At 39.1% G+C, this 17511-nt stretch overlaps 1 protein-coding gene across 4 annotated transcripts in view; it reads left to right on the forward strand.

Annotated features, from left to right (window-relative positions):
• PPEF1 (protein phosphatase with EF-hand domain 1) overlaps positions 1 to 17511 on the forward strand; it is a 122764-nt gene that overhangs the window by 77366 nt on the left and 27887 nt on the right. For 3 of the 4 annotated variants that reach the window (XM_025437989.3, XM_025437985.3, XM_025437987.3), the window contains 4 exons: positions 7186 to 7352; positions 10187 to 10223; positions 11143 to 11292; positions 15209 to 15358. In XM_025437989.3, the coding sequence (XP_025293774.1) occupies positions 7186 to 7352; positions 10187 to 10223; positions 11143 to 11292; positions 15209 to 15358 (504 nt within the window). The remainder of the gene's footprint in view (positions 1 to 7185; positions 7353 to 10186; positions 10224 to 11142; positions 11293 to 15208; positions 15359 to 17511) is intronic. The other variant, XM_049107512.1, reaches the window with a different exon arrangement.

Below are 17511 nucleotides of genomic sequence, written 5' to 3' on the forward strand. Positions count from 1 at the left end.
GCTCCCTGCATGGAGCCTGCTTCTTTCTCTGCCTGTGTCTCTGCCTCTCTCTCTGTCTGTCATTAATAAAGAAATAAAATATTTAAAAATAAAAAAGCCCCTCACATGATTCTGATATGCAGCCAAGGATGAGAATCATTGGTTTAAATAACATTAAAACTATTTGCTCCTGAAAATTGAGATAGAGTTCTGCTAGAAAGCCACAGGGAGATGTACTGTTCAAGGTTTCTACTTCTTTTGAATCAGTTCTGATAGTTTCTTATTTTTAGGGAAACCCTCCATTTCCCTAGACAGTAAAAGTACATTGCCATAGATGTTGATATTATATTGTTTTGCATATATATAATTATTTTATCTACTTCTCTGTGTCTTTATGTATTTTTTCCACTCTTTAATCTTACAGATTTTTAAATTTTTTAGAAAGATTTTGTTTATTTGAGAGAAAGCATGCACACACATGAGAGAGAGAGAGAGAGAGAGCACAGAGGGAGAAGATGCCATTGAGCCAGGATAGTTGGAGGCGACGATATGAAGAAAGACTCGAAGTCTCACTGAATTTTAACCTGAGGGACAGGGGGACCGAGACTCCGACTCACACTCAGACTTGGACCCCAAGGCTTTGTCTCCTTCAGGTTTTATTAAGAGAGCTAGCAGATTAGCTATAGGAATGATTAACTTTGGGAAGCAGAGAAAAACATGTTTACTTCAAAGGGTAAAAGAATAGTCTATTAACTCGAGGGGGAGTGGAAGAGCTATATCTGGAGAACACTGTAGTCAGGAGTCAATCAGTCAGGACCTCATGTATTCCCCAGTGTGGTTAGTACTAGGAGATTCAGTTCTCAGATAAGCTCTGCAGCTGGTTGCACACAAGAAGGACAAGCAGACCCCCTGCTGAACTAAGAGCCTGTGCGGGGCTGGATCCCAGGACTTTGAGATCATGACCTGAGCCAAAGGCAGACATTTAACTGACTGAGCCACCCAGGCACCCCAAATCTTTTTTTATATTTTAAAAAAAGATTTTATTTTATTATTATTATTTTTTTAAGATTTTATTTATTCATGAGAGACACAGAGAGAGAGAGAGGCAGAGACACAGGCAGAGACACAGGCAGAGGGAGAAGCAGGCTCCATGTGGGGAGCCCGATGTGGGACTCAATCCCAGGTCTCCAGGATCACGCCCTGGGCTGAAGGCAGCGCCAAACCGCTGAGCCACCCAGGCTGCCTCCCAAAAGATTTTATTTTTAAGTAATCTCTACACTCAACGTGGGGCTCAAACTCACAACCGCGATATCAAGAGTCACATGGTCTACTGGTGAGCCAGTCAGGCACCCCTAATCTTACATATTTTTTAATTCTCTCTTTTATCACTTATTCTCAATCAGTCTCATGATGAGTTTATCAGTTTTATTGGTTCTTTCAAAGAATCATCTTTAAGATTTGTACATTTTTTTGGTTTGCTTTCTATTTCATTAATTTCAGTCTTTATCTTTATTTGATTGACTTTATTGTTCTTTTTCTAATTTCCTGAGATGAAGTCTTTCATGTGCATCTTGTCTAATAATAAAAGCATTTAAAGCTACACATCTTTTTTTTTTTTTAAGATTTATTTATTTACTTGAGAGAGCAAGAGAGAACAAGTGGGAGGAGGGGCATGGGAAGAGAATCTCTAGTTGAACAGACCCCCCCCATTCAGCGGGATCTTGATGTAGCTCAATCTCATGACTCATAAGATCACATCCTGAGCTGAAACCAAGAGTTGGACGCTCCACTGACTGAGCCACCTAGGTGCCTCCCTATACATCTTTTCTAATTTTAGTTTTAATTGAGCCTTCTATCAAACTTGTAATTTTGCTTTTAATTTTCTCTTTGATTTAATGCTTATTAAGATGATAATTTCTAATTTCCAAGGATCTTAATTAAAGAAGCTAGAATTCTTTGAATCATATTTTTATTATTTATTTCAAACTTTATTGGATTATGATATGAGAATTTCATATCCTATGAAATGTCCATTATTTTGAATTTCTTCAGGATTTCTTTGAAATCAAGTACATGACTGATTCTCATAAAGTCTCCTTGGACATATGAAAAATTAATTGTACTCTATTTGTAGGATGTAAAGTTCTTTCTATATCTACCTATTAAATTAAGTTCATTGATTAATATTCAGTATTTCCACATATTTAGTTTCTGATACATCTGTCTAAATATGTATAGTATATATTTCTGTGTAACAAGTTACCCCAATACTTAGTGGTTTATTTATTTTATTTTATCTTTTTTTATTTTTATTTATTTATTTTTTTAACTTAGTGGTTTAAAACTAGAAACATTTAGTATCTCCCAGTTTCTGTGGGTCAGAAATTTGAGTGCAGCTTAGCTGAATGGTTTTGGCTTAGGGTCTCTCCTGAAGTGGCAGTCAAACTATTGACCAGAGCTGCAGTCATCTGAAAGGTTGACTGGGGCTCAAGGACCCATTTCCAAGATTGCTAACTCACCTGGCTGCAGGCTCAGCATTTCGGTTCCTCACTGGTTATTGGCAGAACAGCCACATGGGCCTCTCTATAGGGTACTTGGGTAGTCTCATGACATAGCAGCTGGCTTTCCCCAGAGCGAGGGATGCAGAAGAGAGAGCAGGCAGGAAGCTGCAGTGTCTCTTATGACTTAGTCTCCAAAGTTGCACATTATCACTCCTGCTTTTTTCTTTTTTTAATTCATTAGAAACAAATCACTAAATCCAACCCACATCTGAGAAGAGGCAAATTAGGCTTCACCTTTAAAGGGAGTGTCAAGAATTTGTAGTCATTATTTTGAACCAATAATTTAATCTGAATTTTGCATTTGTGTTGGTATTTTTAAAGTTTCTTCTTGCATCTATAGTAGTTAAATATATGAAGCAAAAACTTGTACTTTTGTTTATTGATTACAAGTTCATGAATTATATCTTCTTCATAAGTGTGTTTTATTATGTATGGTTGCTTTGTGATCATGTTTAGCACTTTTAATCTTAAATTCCACTGTCTAGTATCAATATTTACATTTTTGTTTTCTCTTTGTTGTATTTACCTTGTTTTCAACCTCTCTTTACCTATTTTTTAATGTGTATTTCTCACAAACTATGTATAACTGAGTTTTGTATTTTCATGTAGTCTAGTGATCTTGTTATTTTAATGGGAGAATTTACCCAATCACATATAGTATAACAACAGATATTTTTGAAAATTTTTCTTCTATTTTACTTTGCTTACTATTTACTTCACTTTGTTTCATCTTCTCCCTCTTCTTTTTGCTGTTTTGGTGAAGTTTTCTTTGGTGTTTTTACTGTGCGTTTCCATTCATTGGTGGTTCTCTTCCCATTCCTGACATTTCTGATAAGTAATGTATGTGTATATTTCACAAACAGCTATAACTTTATTCTTCCACCATTATCCTCTCTCTCCTGCAATAAGATAAATGTATTTATTTTCACACTTTCCATATATGTCCCCCATTGAGATGAAATTTGTGGAGAATTTGCTTTTCTCCCCTAACTTCCCCTATAAATTCTAGTTACTCCACGGGCCATATTTTTAGTTCTTGACCATTATTAGGTTTTTCTTCATAGTATGTCTCTTCTATTTCTAGAAGCCTTGCTTAGTACTTAAATACAAGTTCCACATTATCACTATTGATTTTTTTTAAAGATTTTATTTATTTATTCATGAAAGACACAGAGAGAGGCAGAAACATAGACAGAGGGAGAGGCAGGCTCCCCCTGGGGAGCCTGATGCCGGACTCCATCAATCCCAGGACCCTGGGATCATGACCTGAGCCAAAGGCAGATGCTCAACCAGTGAGCCACCCAGGTACCCCATCACTATTGATTTATATTTAAGTTTAATTATATATTGGAAGGTTCATTGTTCATTGTTCACATCTGTATTCTATATTCTTTCCTCTTGGGTCTTTCCCTAGCTGTTATTTCATTAGAATATTTTCTTGAGTGTTTTCCTCTATGAGGCATGAAGGTGCTACATTCTCTGAATGCACACTCCTTGAATGCAGGGACTTCGTGTTATTTATTTCTGTATTTCTAGCACCTAAAACTGTGTCTAGCATATAACAAGCATTCAATACGTGTTCATTGCTTTTGTGGTATTAGATCACTACATACTCACATATGTCTTTCTTTCACCCTGATGATCATCTATGTTGTTGCTGGTATTGGATCCTTTACATATCTGCAAATATTATCTATCACCCTAAGAAGTTAATGATGTTTTGGCCAATATAGAATTCTTGGTTCATCGGCCTTTTCTCTCTTTAATTTGTAGATTTATTAAACTATCTTCTACCTCCCACTACTGCATCTTAGAATTCTAATGCCAGGATGATTCTTTTCCCTTTGTAACTTGCTCTTTCTGTCTAGCAGTTTCTAAGACTTAGGTAATAGGGGTATTTTTCCACCTACCAATTGTGCATAGGATTCGGGAACTCTTTCGAACTTCAGGCTGAAGTCTCTTTTTAATCATAGAAATCTCCCTCTCTTATTTATGTAATTATTACCTCTTCTCCATCTGTTCCTTTTTCCTGATTCTGGAATGATTATTGGCATATTAGCTCTCTTGGCTCTGAACTCTAATTTCTTACTCATTCCTTATGATTTCCATCATTTTGCTTTATAATCTGTGTGAGAGATTTTTCATCTGTTTGCTCTTCCAGGTCAATAATGTATTTTCCAATCACTTTTTTAATTAGCTCTAATCTATTGCTATTTTAAATTTGAATAACACACTAAATGCCAAGAATTATTAATATTTTGTTCTTTATCTTATGGTCCTCTCATTTTTTAAATAAAATTGTCCTCCAATAATTCTACCTCATTAGGAGATAGAACTTTAGCAGATCTGATTGGTCTGCCTCTCTCTGTTTACTAGATCCCCTTGAATACTAGGTTATTTTCATTTTCTATTCTCTGCTTAAGCTAGATTAAGCCTCTCTATAAAGGCACAACAGTTGCTACTCCTACATCAAGAGTATGAGAGGAAGTCTCTATGTTCCTAGGTATCTCCAGATGCAAATGTTAGTTTTCTATTAGCTTCAGAAATAGAGAAGTAGTTCCCTACACTTCTAGTAAGATCCAGCTCCCTCTCCCCCAAACCAGGACCACACTCACGCTTTGAGTCAGGGTCTCCCCTTAATCAAGGGGTGCACAGATCTCCTCAGGCCTACTTCTTCCATGTTCTGACCCCAGAGCTCTCTACTGCTGCTCCTCTAGCCCCCTTCAGGCCTGGAATCCCAAGAAAGTCTATAGCCTCTAACATCCCTCAGATTCCTCTGGTTTACTCATCCCAGCCGGCTGAAGGCTGGGGGAAGGAAGAGTATCAGAGATGTGGAACCCTTCTTTATTTCTTTAAGTTTTGATAAGCAATAGGCTATATTTTGCAACTGGCTCACACTATTTAAGTCCAATGTGATAAAGTTACATGAATTAATGTCTAAGAAAATATAAAATAATGGGATCTTAAAATTAGAAAAAACATGGAGGTCATAATAAAATGAATTTTCTAATTTATATGGTGCTTCATGGTGTTCATGCAATTTTATACATACAGTCTCATTCGAGTTCCAAAATAGCCCTGTATGTTAAGTATGGAAGTTATTATCTCATGAACTACAGCTCATAAAGATTAAGTAATTTACCCAAGGACACATGGGTAATAGTGGAGCTGGACTAGCAAATAAGTCTTATATCTGGCCCACAACACTATACTACTGCTTGCTTGCTTGCTTGCTTGTTTGTTTCCAGTTGTCTTCAGAAAATGTTACATTGCATGATGATTTGTGGAATCTCTGGGTTATATGTTGCAACCTGTATTATATATTTTTTCAACTATTTCTACTATGTTGATATGAATAATTTAAAATATATATAATTACTAGAATGGTGAATATAAGATAATAAGATTTTCTTTTGTAGTTTGAAATCTAAAAAAGAATTTGAAAATAGTTTGAAAACGATTAATATAACATTTCTTGAAGGTAACTTTTTTGAAAGGGGACATACATTTGGATATAGGAGTGTTTAAATTTTTTTCTTTGTAATGTATTTTTTAAACATTTGAATTTATTTTACTATGCAATAAAAATGTACTTGACCATTCCCTACCAGGCATGATATGATATGCCTGGTGGGTCTGGCATGTTTGTTTTGTCTTAGAGTTTAGTAGTACACAAGTAAATGAATCAATAGCTGTTATAAAGACCAAACCTTTGTCCTGATTCCAATTCTTTTTTCCTACTATACTATATTTAAAAGTAATATCTCATACTCAGGAATGATAATCAAAATATTTAACAACTTATATGGCCTAGTCAGTAAGCAGTCACAATATCTGCCAGCTACCAACACCTGGTACAATTGTATCAGAGGGTACTGGTACTATATTAGCCCTGCTCACAGTCCCATGGTACCTTACACTTTGCTGGTTATTTTCATATCCATTCACTTGTTTGATCCAGGGATGGGGGTGGATATAGTGTCATCCCTTTTTTGTAAATTGATGGATTCACCACCCAAAGAAGTTAAATGTTGGGCCTCTTAGAATGAAAGACTTTTGGTGCTGGGTTCAGTGTTCTTGCTTGGGTGGACATTTCCTTCCTTTCGAGGGAGAAGGAAGAGATAAGGTTAGCTATTTTTTTTTTAAGATTTTATTTATTCACGAGAGACAGAGAGAGAGAAAGAGAGAGAGAGAGAGAGAGGCAGAGACACAGGCAGAGAGAGAAGCAGGCTCCATGCAGGAAGCTTGACATGGGACTGGATCCCAGGTCTCCAGGATCATGCCTTGGGTTGAAGGCGGCACTAAACTGCTGAGCCACCTGGGCTGCCCAAGTTAGCTATTTTTGATAGGACAAAAATCAGCCCCTTTCAGAGAAAACTCATAGTAGGTAATGAGTAGAATAAGCAATCACCATCCCCCCCACCCCCAATCTTCCTATCCAAGCTAATGTTTCACTTCCAAGGTCCCTTGCAGGAAATGCCTGCCCTGACAGAGTAAAACCAGCTCAAGTTAGTGAGCAGATTTTTCTCAGTGGAGGAACTGACTGAGCCTCTTTTCTCCATATCTGCAGGGACATGGAGTACAAAGCCTTACTTTTAAAAGTACATTCTTTTAACTGCTTGTTTTTCCCCCTCTCCTTCCGCAGAATGGTCTCCCCTCAGGGAGCAACACATATATTTTTAATGGTGATTTTGTAGATCGAGGAAAACATTCCATAGAGATCCTAATGATCCTGTTTGTGAGTTTTCTTGTCTACCCCAATGACCTGCACTTGAACAGAGGGAACCATGAAGATTTTATGATGAATCTGAGGTAACCTAGGCCTTTAGATTTCCTCTTTTTGTTTCTCATACTGAAAAGTACTGCTATGTTTAATTCCTAGCAGAGAGTTAGAGGTGAGTGGAGAGAAGTGTGGATGAGGAGAATCTCAAAGGACATTTCAAGTCTTACCTCTGTTTACCAACTCAGTCTTCTTCCTATCTTTTCTTCCAGTTCTTTCCTTGTTTCTCCCTTCTATTATGTTCTTTCTCTTCCTCCCATGCCTCTCATCACAGGCCAAATTGTCTCCTGGGTGGATGTGTTAGGCCAGCTTTGGGGGTGTGGTAGGTTTTATGAGCAGGCTCAGATGAGATCATTCTGTTGCTACTCTTTTGGCTTGCCTCAGATGTTGTCTCAGAAACTAGTACTGTGTTTTTCACTGATGTGTGTATTTTTTACGACATAGTGATTGCTTCTGGCATAGCTGTTCATAAACATATTTGAGAACAGCTGTAACGTAGCATTTCAACTATCTGACTCACTGGAGATTTGAGGAATAAAGATTGGTTAAATGGTTTCCCAAATTTTGCTGAAAGGCACAGTCAATGATAAATGTTCCCCTTGCCCTTCTTTCTTCTTCCTTCACCCCTCCTTTACCAGTTTGCTCTAGGGCAGTAGAAGGCATGACGTGTCTCATGCTTTTAGTTCTAGGTTTTTGGGTGCCTTGATAAAGCTCAGCAACTGATTAGTTTTGTCTTTGGGCAGTTTCACTCCACCCCCGGCAAGAGTATAGACATTCAGTTCTAATTTTCAGGTATGGAAGTAGATGCTAAGACTATGATAAAAAAAATTCCAGACTGTTATCAGATGTCCCTTATATATAATGTGTAACTTAATACTTTTATTTTGGCATGCCACTTATCCTTTCATTTATTTAATTAGCCGATCATATTTATCTAATGTCTGTAATAGAATGAAGGAGACATGGCCCCTGCCCTCACAGAGTTTACATCTAGCAGGAAAGACTTATGTTGAACAGTGTTATGAGCTTATAAAGTGAGGACCTAACTTGTCTGGGGGGTAATAGAAGGTTCTCTCATAGAACTATGGTATTAGCCTGACACCTGAGAATGAATTAGGCAATTCAGGGAGGGCCATGGTGGTGGGTGAGAAATGGTATTCTACAGTGAGGGGACAACTTATGCAGAGCCTGAGACAAGACTTTTTAGATATGAAAGAATTTTAGGAGGGTAGAAGCACAGACTGAGGTACAGGTTGGTCCCTAATAGGGCTGGAGACATAAGAAATGGTTGGATCATGCAAAGGAATTTGGACTTTTTTCTAAGGACATCAAAAATAATCATAAAAGAGTATCATAAAATTTGTGTTTTAAAATGCAGCAGGAAGGAATATTTGAATGTGGGAGGCCAATTAGGAGGTAGTTAAAGAGATAGATGATGGATTCTCGCCTAGACCAAGGTGGTAGGGATGGAGATTCAAAGAAGTAGACAGATTCAAGAGGAATTTAGGCAATGATGGCTTAAAGCTTAGTAATGTGATATGGGGGACTTGAAAGAGGACAGAATCAAAGATAACCTCTAGGTTCCTGGCTTGAATTTGGGAGTACATTGGCATTGCTCACTGATATTGGGAACATGATAAGAGGAAAAGGTTGGGATGAGAGAATGGTAAAGTTCATTTTGAGGTAAGGTGATTTGAAGTGCTTTTTAGGTAGTTGAGTGTATGTGTCCAGAGCTCAGAAATACCGTGTGGCCTGCAGCATTGTCCTGCAATATTGGCACATAGATAGTACCCAAAGCCCTAGGCAAGGATGAGGTTGCCAAGAGAGAAAGGGAGGGGAGAAGAGGGCCTAGGACAGAATCTGAAGGAATGCCACCATTCAAGGCTAGGCAGAGAAAAACTTGCAAAGGAGATTTAGAATACCCAGAAAGATACAAGGAAAACCAAGAGGGTTTATTGTCACAGAATCCAAGAGAAGAAAAGTTTTCCAGAAGGATGATGTAGTCAACCATATTTAATGCTTCAGAGAGGGCAAGAAAGATGAAGACTGCAAGGTGCCCATTGGATTTAACAACATAGACATCTCTGGTGAGCACAGGACTGAATTAATCTCAGAAAACATAACATTACATTGTAGAAGCCTGACGTGATGTGATTTGCATGGAAACTTGGAATAAGTATTCTATATTCTGACTTCCCCATATTGGGCCTTAAGAATATGTGTTATTACCCTAAGGCAAGGAAAAGTAATAAAAAAAATTTCCATCGTTAAAGCTCCCTTAGTGATTGCTATTCAGGCATGAAAATTTCTGACTCTTTCTATTAAAATCTTGAATACTATTACATGAACTCTATCAGGGAGAGTATAAAGGGGCAACTTGTTGTCTTCTAGGCTTTTCTTTGTCTCTGTTCAGTCTCTTCCCCCATCACCCCTTCCCGCGCCTTCATTCATTTACTGTAAGATTTAGGATGTCTGAGAAATTCTATCTACATGAAAAGCATTCTCCCACACAGCTTCCCCCAGCTGCCACAGCACACTTCTCTGAGTACTTGCAGCATCCACACATCCTATACCTAGCACATATTTCTTAAGTTGCCTTGTAATTGTTTCATGAAAATTTATCTTCTTTCTCCAACTATACTATAAGCTCCTTCCGAGTAGGGATGATGTCATTGGCTGTTTTTGTTCTTTTCCATCATGCCTAGCAAAGAGTTGGGTAAGTAATAGTCAGTTTCAACTAAACTCTAGTTTCTTGAGTTCTTGATACTTGTGATAGTGAAATGTCAATGGTTCCTCTTTTGGCGTGACTCACGTTAAGTAGAAGTTATCAGCATTTAACTAGTTTAAATAATATTGTTTTTTTCAGGTATGGCTTCACAAAAGAAATTTTGCACAAATATAAGGTAAGAGTCATACTTTTTTTCTTAACGCATTCTTTTTGCTGTTTATGCTAGAACTACAAAAAAAGAGCCTTCAGGAAGAGTGATGGGTAAACTAGTCAGACTCCTTACATGTAAAATAAAAGCACAGCAGGAAGCCCTGGCTGTGATAGAGGCCTAATTTTCTTCCTGGACTAAACCAAGCCTTTTCATTGTGACTTTTGTGTAAGTTTTAGCACAGATAAAACATATTCTATTGTTTTAAAGGTACCCAGGATTTGTTTTATGGTAAGACATACAAATACAGAAATGACCATGGTAAAGGAAGAGATTTTTACTCACTGTGCCTTAGCACAGCACATCACACCGTGGGCCGCGGGAAGCACCAGGATTGGTCAGAAGGCAGAAGGAAAGAGGGGAAAATGTGGGCAAGAGCCTTTGTTTTGGTTTCTGTGGAGGCAGTGTAAGTAGTTTAGGATTGGCTAGTTTGAACAATTTCAGGAGCTCTCTGGGACATAAGGGCTGTCATTAGTTGTCTGGGTACCTGGCTGTGGGGTGATTAAGGCTAGGGAATGGTGGCCTGGCATGCCAAAGCCCGATAAAGGAGGTGGTTGGGAGTGTGGGCTCTGGATTGTTTCGTTTGCATGTGAAAGGCCCTCTCATCTGCATATGAAAGGCAAATCATCTATGATTTTTAGGAATTAGCTAGCCGTGGGAGGACAATCTCTCCTCCAGGGTCTGCAAGGCACCAAAATGTCAAAGTATCGAAAATATAGAATAAACAAACAGATAGACAAACATAGAATAAAAGAACAGCATTAATTCATGCTGATGGGTTAGTGACTCCATGCTGACTTCCTTTGTGTGGCATGAAAATTGTTGCTTTTTGTGATAAACTTGAATTTACCAGAAAAACAAAACTTACTCAAGTTTTTACTTACAGATACATGGGAAAAAAATCTTACAAATCTTGGAAGATGTCTATACCTGGCTCCCAATTGGTACAATCATTGACAGTGAAATCCTGGTCATCCATGGTGGTATATCAGAGTCCACAGACTTGAACTTACTCCACCGTATAGAAAGAAACAAAGTAAGAGGCGATATTTACATAAATCTTGTCTCAGAATTTTATGAGGGGATATAGCCCTCTTTTTTTTTTAAGATTTTATTTATTTATTCATGAGAGACACAGAGAGAGGCAGAGACTTAGGCAGAGGGAGAAGCAGACTCCATGCAGGGAGCCCAATGCAGAGTCTTGATCCCAGGACCCTGGGGATCATGACCTGAGCCAAAGGTAGACGCTCAACCGCTGAGCCACCCAGGCATCCCTAGTCCTCTTTCATTCATTATTTTGTATTCATTTGCATTTAGTTGTAACTGCAAAAGTTAGTACACATTTAAAGAAAACCTATGATTGCAAGATAAAGAACTGAATGGATAACCTCTAAATATGGAAAATAGACTTTTCACGATGAAAGTGGAAAATGAGGAAGTGTTGGCATTTCATATAGTTTCTAAAAGTGAAAGATCCTGATTTTTAAAAACTAAAATTTCTAATTAATATTGCAGTAAAATATCCATAACATAAAATTTACCACTTTAACCGTTTTTAAGTGTACAGTTCAGTGGCATTAAGTGCATTCACACTGTCATGCAGCCACCCCCACCATCCACCTCCAGAACTTTTCATCTTTGGGAAGAAACTCTACCCATTAAGCAACAACTCTCCACTCTCCCCTCTCCCTAGCCCCTGCTGACCACTATTCTACTTTCTGTCTCTGAATTTGACGACTTTGGGTGCCTCATATAGATGGAATCGTATAGCAATTTATTTCTGGATTGATATGTCTTCTCTTATACTCCAATGGCTCAGGGTATTTTGAGGGGGAAATAGTTTAAACTGAGAATCATATTGAATACAACAGAAGCAGAGCAAGAACCTGTATAGAATGGCTCAGGAAAGAGGCTGTGTGTGGCCTATAAAGCTCCCATACTTAGTAAGGGGCTCCTTTGGCTGGGCCTTGCAGAGTGACTGGAATTATCTTTCATCCGGTACCAGAGCCCAGCCAAAGCCCCCAGACCGGGGGCATAGGAGATCCCATGTGAGCACAAAGACCAATAGCAGCTCTGGAACCAGATGATCTCATACAGTCCTAGTGAGAAACCTGAGCCCTTACCCCTCAAGACTGATAGTCAACTTCCAACCAATCTTGGCAAGTAGAGTTTAGAGCTGGAAATCATTTTTTTTTTTAATTTTTATTTATTTATGATAGTCACACAGAGAGAGAGAGAGGCAGAGACATAGGCAGAGGGAGAAGCAGGCTCCATGCACCGGGAGCCTGACGTGGGATTCGATCCCGGGTCTCCAGGATCGCGCCCTGGGCCAAAGGCAGGCGCCAAACCGCTGCGCCACCCAGGGATCCCTGGAAATCATTTTGATACAGACAGAAATGTGACTCCTTTTCACCTCATCTCTGGAGCCCTTATATCTTTACATACATATGAAAGATGGTATTATTGCTAACTTTTCCTCCTTTTAATATCAGCTTAAATGTACCCTTCCTCTGGAAAGCCTTCCATGACCTCCAGACTAGATCAGGTCCCCTTATATGCTCTCACACTCCTTGTACAGGTCCTACATAACAGTTACCAGCACTGAGTAAAGAATTGGGGTACTGTTTACTATCCTCCCCTGCTTCTCTAATTCACTGCTTTAACTCCAGCATCTAAGATGTAGTAAATACTTCATCAGTGTTGGTTGGATACCTCCTAAGAGATTTAAGACCAAAGCAGGGAAGACCTAAGACAAAACTGGATAGAAACTTCTTTACAAGCCCTTTCCCAATTCTGTGGTGATCTTACATATCTCCTCCCCAACCTCACCCAACCATGACCATCTCTCCTGGCTTGCACCTGTTGTCCTGGTGTATTTATTAATAGTGCCTCCCTTTACTCTCAGAAATGCTCCAATTGCAATAAATTTTAAGGTCACCCTACCTTTAAGGCAGGGTGCTATGGCACCTTTTTCATGATATCAGCAAATAGTCAAGCCAGTAAAACATTTTGATCAACACAAGATAGTCAGTGTTAACAAAACAAGTGGATGTGATTCTAGCCAAGAGCAAGGGAACATGATGTTTTTGTCAGTCAAATATTGGCAAGCACATGGCAGGAACACTACACTCTACCATCACCCACCCTGTGACAACAGCACTAATCAGCCATGGCAGCCACTACCAATTGATCAGATTGAAAACTTTCCTTTTCTGAAGTGAGCCGGAGCACCCAGCCCTCTCTAGAGCTTTTTGAGACATTAAGAGCATGTCTTGGAGTGCCTGGGTAGCTCAGTCAGGTAAGCGTCTGACTCTTGGTCTCAGCCCAGGTCTTGATCTGTGTCCTGAGTTCAAGCCCCGTGTTGGGTTCCATGCTGGGCATGGAGCCTACTCAAAAAAAAAAAAAAAATGCATGTCTCCAGAATGCCCATCACTATCTCTGTGGAGACCAAAAGGTGAGAGCCACCTTGACCTAGTAAACTCCACGAGGCTCTGTCATTGGACAGACACAGCCAGCTTTACTTTCTACTTCTGCCACTTCCTGGCTGGGTGACTGGGCAAGGTACTAAAGTTTTCTAAGCCTCAGTTTCTGCACCTGTGCATGAAAGCTAAAAATACTCACCATAATGAATTGTTAGGAGGTTTAAATATAATTACCTGGGTGGAGAAAACAGCAGAGAGTAAGCTCAGAACATGGAGCTCTCTCCTCCAACTCTTTCCTCTTTCCTGATACTTGGAACTAAAGTTTGAATTTTATTTTATTTTTAAAGCTTTTATTTATTTATTCATGAGAGACACACAGAGAGAGGTAGAGACACAGGCAGAGGGAGAAGCAGGTTCCCTGCAGGGAGCCTGAATCGGGACTCTGAGTATCACACCCCAAGCTGAAGGTAGGCACTCAACCAGTGAGTCACCCAGGCATCCCTGAAGTTTGAATTTTAGTCACCAAGACACCCCCTGGAGAGAAGTTTTTGGGCCAGGAATTTTCCTAGGAAACCTCAAATTTCACCCCTTTTGGGATCATCGTTCCACCTACTCAGAAGCCTGGTTTTAAAGATAGAAATTTGACTTGTGTACTTCTGTGTCTTCTCTCCCTCCCAGAGTGAAGTTAAATTGGTAGCACATATTTGTTGTATTAAATATAATTGAACTGTAGCAAAGGTTTAAGCCTTTGGAACTCTACCAAATGAAAAATAAAAGTAGATTTTCGAGGTGTCTAGGTGGCTCAGTTGGTTGGGTGTCTGCCTTCAGCTTGGGTCACGATCCCAGAGTCCCAGGGGCTCCCTACTCAGCAGGGGGTCTGCTCCTCCCTCTCCCTCTGCCTTCCTCCCTGCTTGCACTTGCCCTCTCAAGTAAGTAAGTAAATAAATAAAATAGAAGAAGATTTTCAAAAGAAAAAAAAAAAGATTTTCAAGTCCAATTTTATAACTTTCCCATTTTCTCCACTTTCCCATCCCTTAGGACCCTCTAAGTGTAGGGATGACCATGCTTCCTGGTTTATACCTGCTGTTATGGTATGATTGTTAATGGGGGCAGGGAGTGGGGTTGGAGGAACCTGATGACGACTTCCTTCTAGTTTCATTAAAGGCATTTTGTTTTGTTTTATTTATTTTAGTTTTCATTAAAGACATTTTGTAAGGTTGGGGAGTTGTCATTGCAGAGGGAAAGAGAAGGAAGATTCTAGAAGATTAAGACTCTGATTTAGTATTATTTAAACTCTCCGGCAAGGGATGTGAGAATGGATGGCTGGCAGGGCTCCTAGGAGAAAATGGTGCTGTGGTACTTGAGGGGGAAGCTGGGCAAAGTATCCTGATCCCAAGTGGCCTTGAAAAACACGTGTTCTTCATCAGGTTGAGGCATGGCTACATGGACAGAGTGGCAACTGGCAGGGAAGTTTCTGCATGCAGCGCATGAAACATAAGAGTTTGGCTACAGTGTGAATTTGTTTTATAGATGAAATCTGTGCTGATGTCACCAATTCCCTTAAATGAAGACCACAATAATGACTTGAAGAAAAATAAGATAAATACAACTATTATACCTCGGGAAGTCAAAACAAATGGATCCCTTTCTGAACAGTTAACAAAGCATGAATGGGAGCAGGTAGGTAATCAGAGTGTTCACCAAAGTGGCAATGAACATGCAGCATAGATGATATTGTCCCTTATATACATAAAAAGTGACTTGCTTTTTTAAGCAGATCATACTCTTCTTTCTGAATTCATCACTATACTTTTAAGAGCTCCACTGAGATGTAATCCTTCATTTAAAGCATATAATTCAATGGTTTTGGTATATTCACAGTGTTGTATCACTCCCCATTCCCTCCCCAACCACCCGCTTCCCCAGACTTAGGCAACCACTAAACTACCTTTGGTCTTTACAGATTTCCCTATTCTAGACATGTTATGGAAATGGACCCATTCCGGGCAGCCCAGGTGGGTCAGTGGTTTAGCGCTGCCTTCAGCCAGGGTGTGATCCTGGAGTCCCAGGATCGAGTCCCACATCGGGCTCCCTGCATGGAGCCTGCTTCTCCCTCTGCCTGTGTCTCTGCCTCTCTCTCTCTCTCTCTCTCTTTCTCTCTCTGTGTCTCTCATGAATAAATAAATAAAATCTTTTTAAAAAAAAAGAAAGAAAAGAAATGGACCCATACCGTATGTGATCTTTTGTATCTGGCTTCTTTTCCTCAGCCCAATGTTTTGAGGTTCATCCATGTCGTGGGATGTATCAGAACTTTGTTTCTTTTTATTGCTAAATAATATTCTATTGTTTGGGTATACCACATTTTGTTTATTCATTTATCAGTGGGTAGACATTTGAGTTGTTTCTGCTTCTTTGCTATTATGAATGATGTTGCCATAAACATTCACATACAAGTTTTTCTGTGGACATATGTTCTCATTTCTCTTTGGTATATACCTAGGAGTGGAATTGCTTGGTTGTAAGATATTCTAAGCTGAACATTTTGAGAAACTTCCAAACTGTTTTCCCAAGTGGCTACACATTTTACATTTCTATTACCAATGTATGAAGGTTACAGTTTCTTCACATCCTCACTAAGAAATTGTCTCTCCTTTTGATTATGGCTATCCTGGTGGGTGTGAGGTGGAATCTCATTATGGTTTTGATTTGTTGTGGTTTTGGCATTTCTCTAATGATTAATGATGTTGAGCATCTTTTCATGTGCTAATTGGCCATCTGTATGTCTTTGGAGAAATATCTATTCAGATCCTTTGCTCATTTTAAAAACTGAGTTGATTATCTTTTTATTATTGCATTGTAAGAGTTCTTCATATATTCTATATATAAATTCCTTATCAGATATATTATTTGCAGATACATTGTTTCATATTCTGTGGGCTATCTTTTCCCTCTCTTGATGGTATTATTTGCAGCACAAAAGTTTTTAATTTTGATGAAATCTAATATCTATTTTTTTTCTTTTCTGCTTGTGCTTTTGGTGTTGTGTCTAAAAGTCATTGCCTAGGGATGCCTGGGTGGCTCAGCGGTTGAGCATCTGCCTTTGGCTCAGGGCCTGATCCCAGGTCCGGGGATAGAGTCCCCACATTGGGGCTCCCTGTGAGGAGCCTGCTCCTCCCTCTGTCTCTGCCTCTTTCTGTGTGTCTCTCATGAATACGTGAATAAAATCTTAAAAAAAAAAAAAAAAGTCATTGCCTAACGCAAAGTCATGAGGATTTATTCCTATATTTTCTTCTAAGAATTTTATAGATTAAGCAGTTATATTTGGGTAATCCATTTTGAGTTAATTTTTGTGTATGGTGGGAGGTAGGGGTCTAGCTTTATTCTTTTACATGTGGATATCCAGTTATCCCAATATCATTTGTTTAAAAGACTATTCTCATTGAATTTTCTTGGCACTTTTATCAAAAATCAACTGACTATAAATATGAACGTTTATTTCTAGACTTTTTAAAAAGATTTTATTTATTTATTTGTCAGAAAGAGAGAGAGCACAAGTAGGGGGAGTGGAAGAGGGAAAAGTAGGCTCCCAGCTGAGCTAATGCTTCCCAACTGGTCCTATGAAGCCAGTCTTATGCTAATACCAAAGATATCACACACACACACACACACACACACACACACACACACACAAATACAGAACAGGGGATCCCTGGGTGGCTAAACGGTTAGGTGCCTGCCTTCCGCTCGGGGCGTGATCCTCTTCTGTTTTTTGGAGGAGTTTGTGAGGATTAATAATTTTTATTCGTATGTTTGATAGAATTCATCAGTGAAAT

The sequence above is a fragment of the Canis lupus genome, chromosome X, assembly GCF_003254725.2.
Source record: "Canis lupus dingo isolate Sandy chromosome X, ASM325472v2, whole genome shotgun sequence".
NCBI classification, from domain to species: Eukaryota; Metazoa; Chordata; class Mammalia; order Carnivora; family Canidae; genus Canis; species Canis lupus.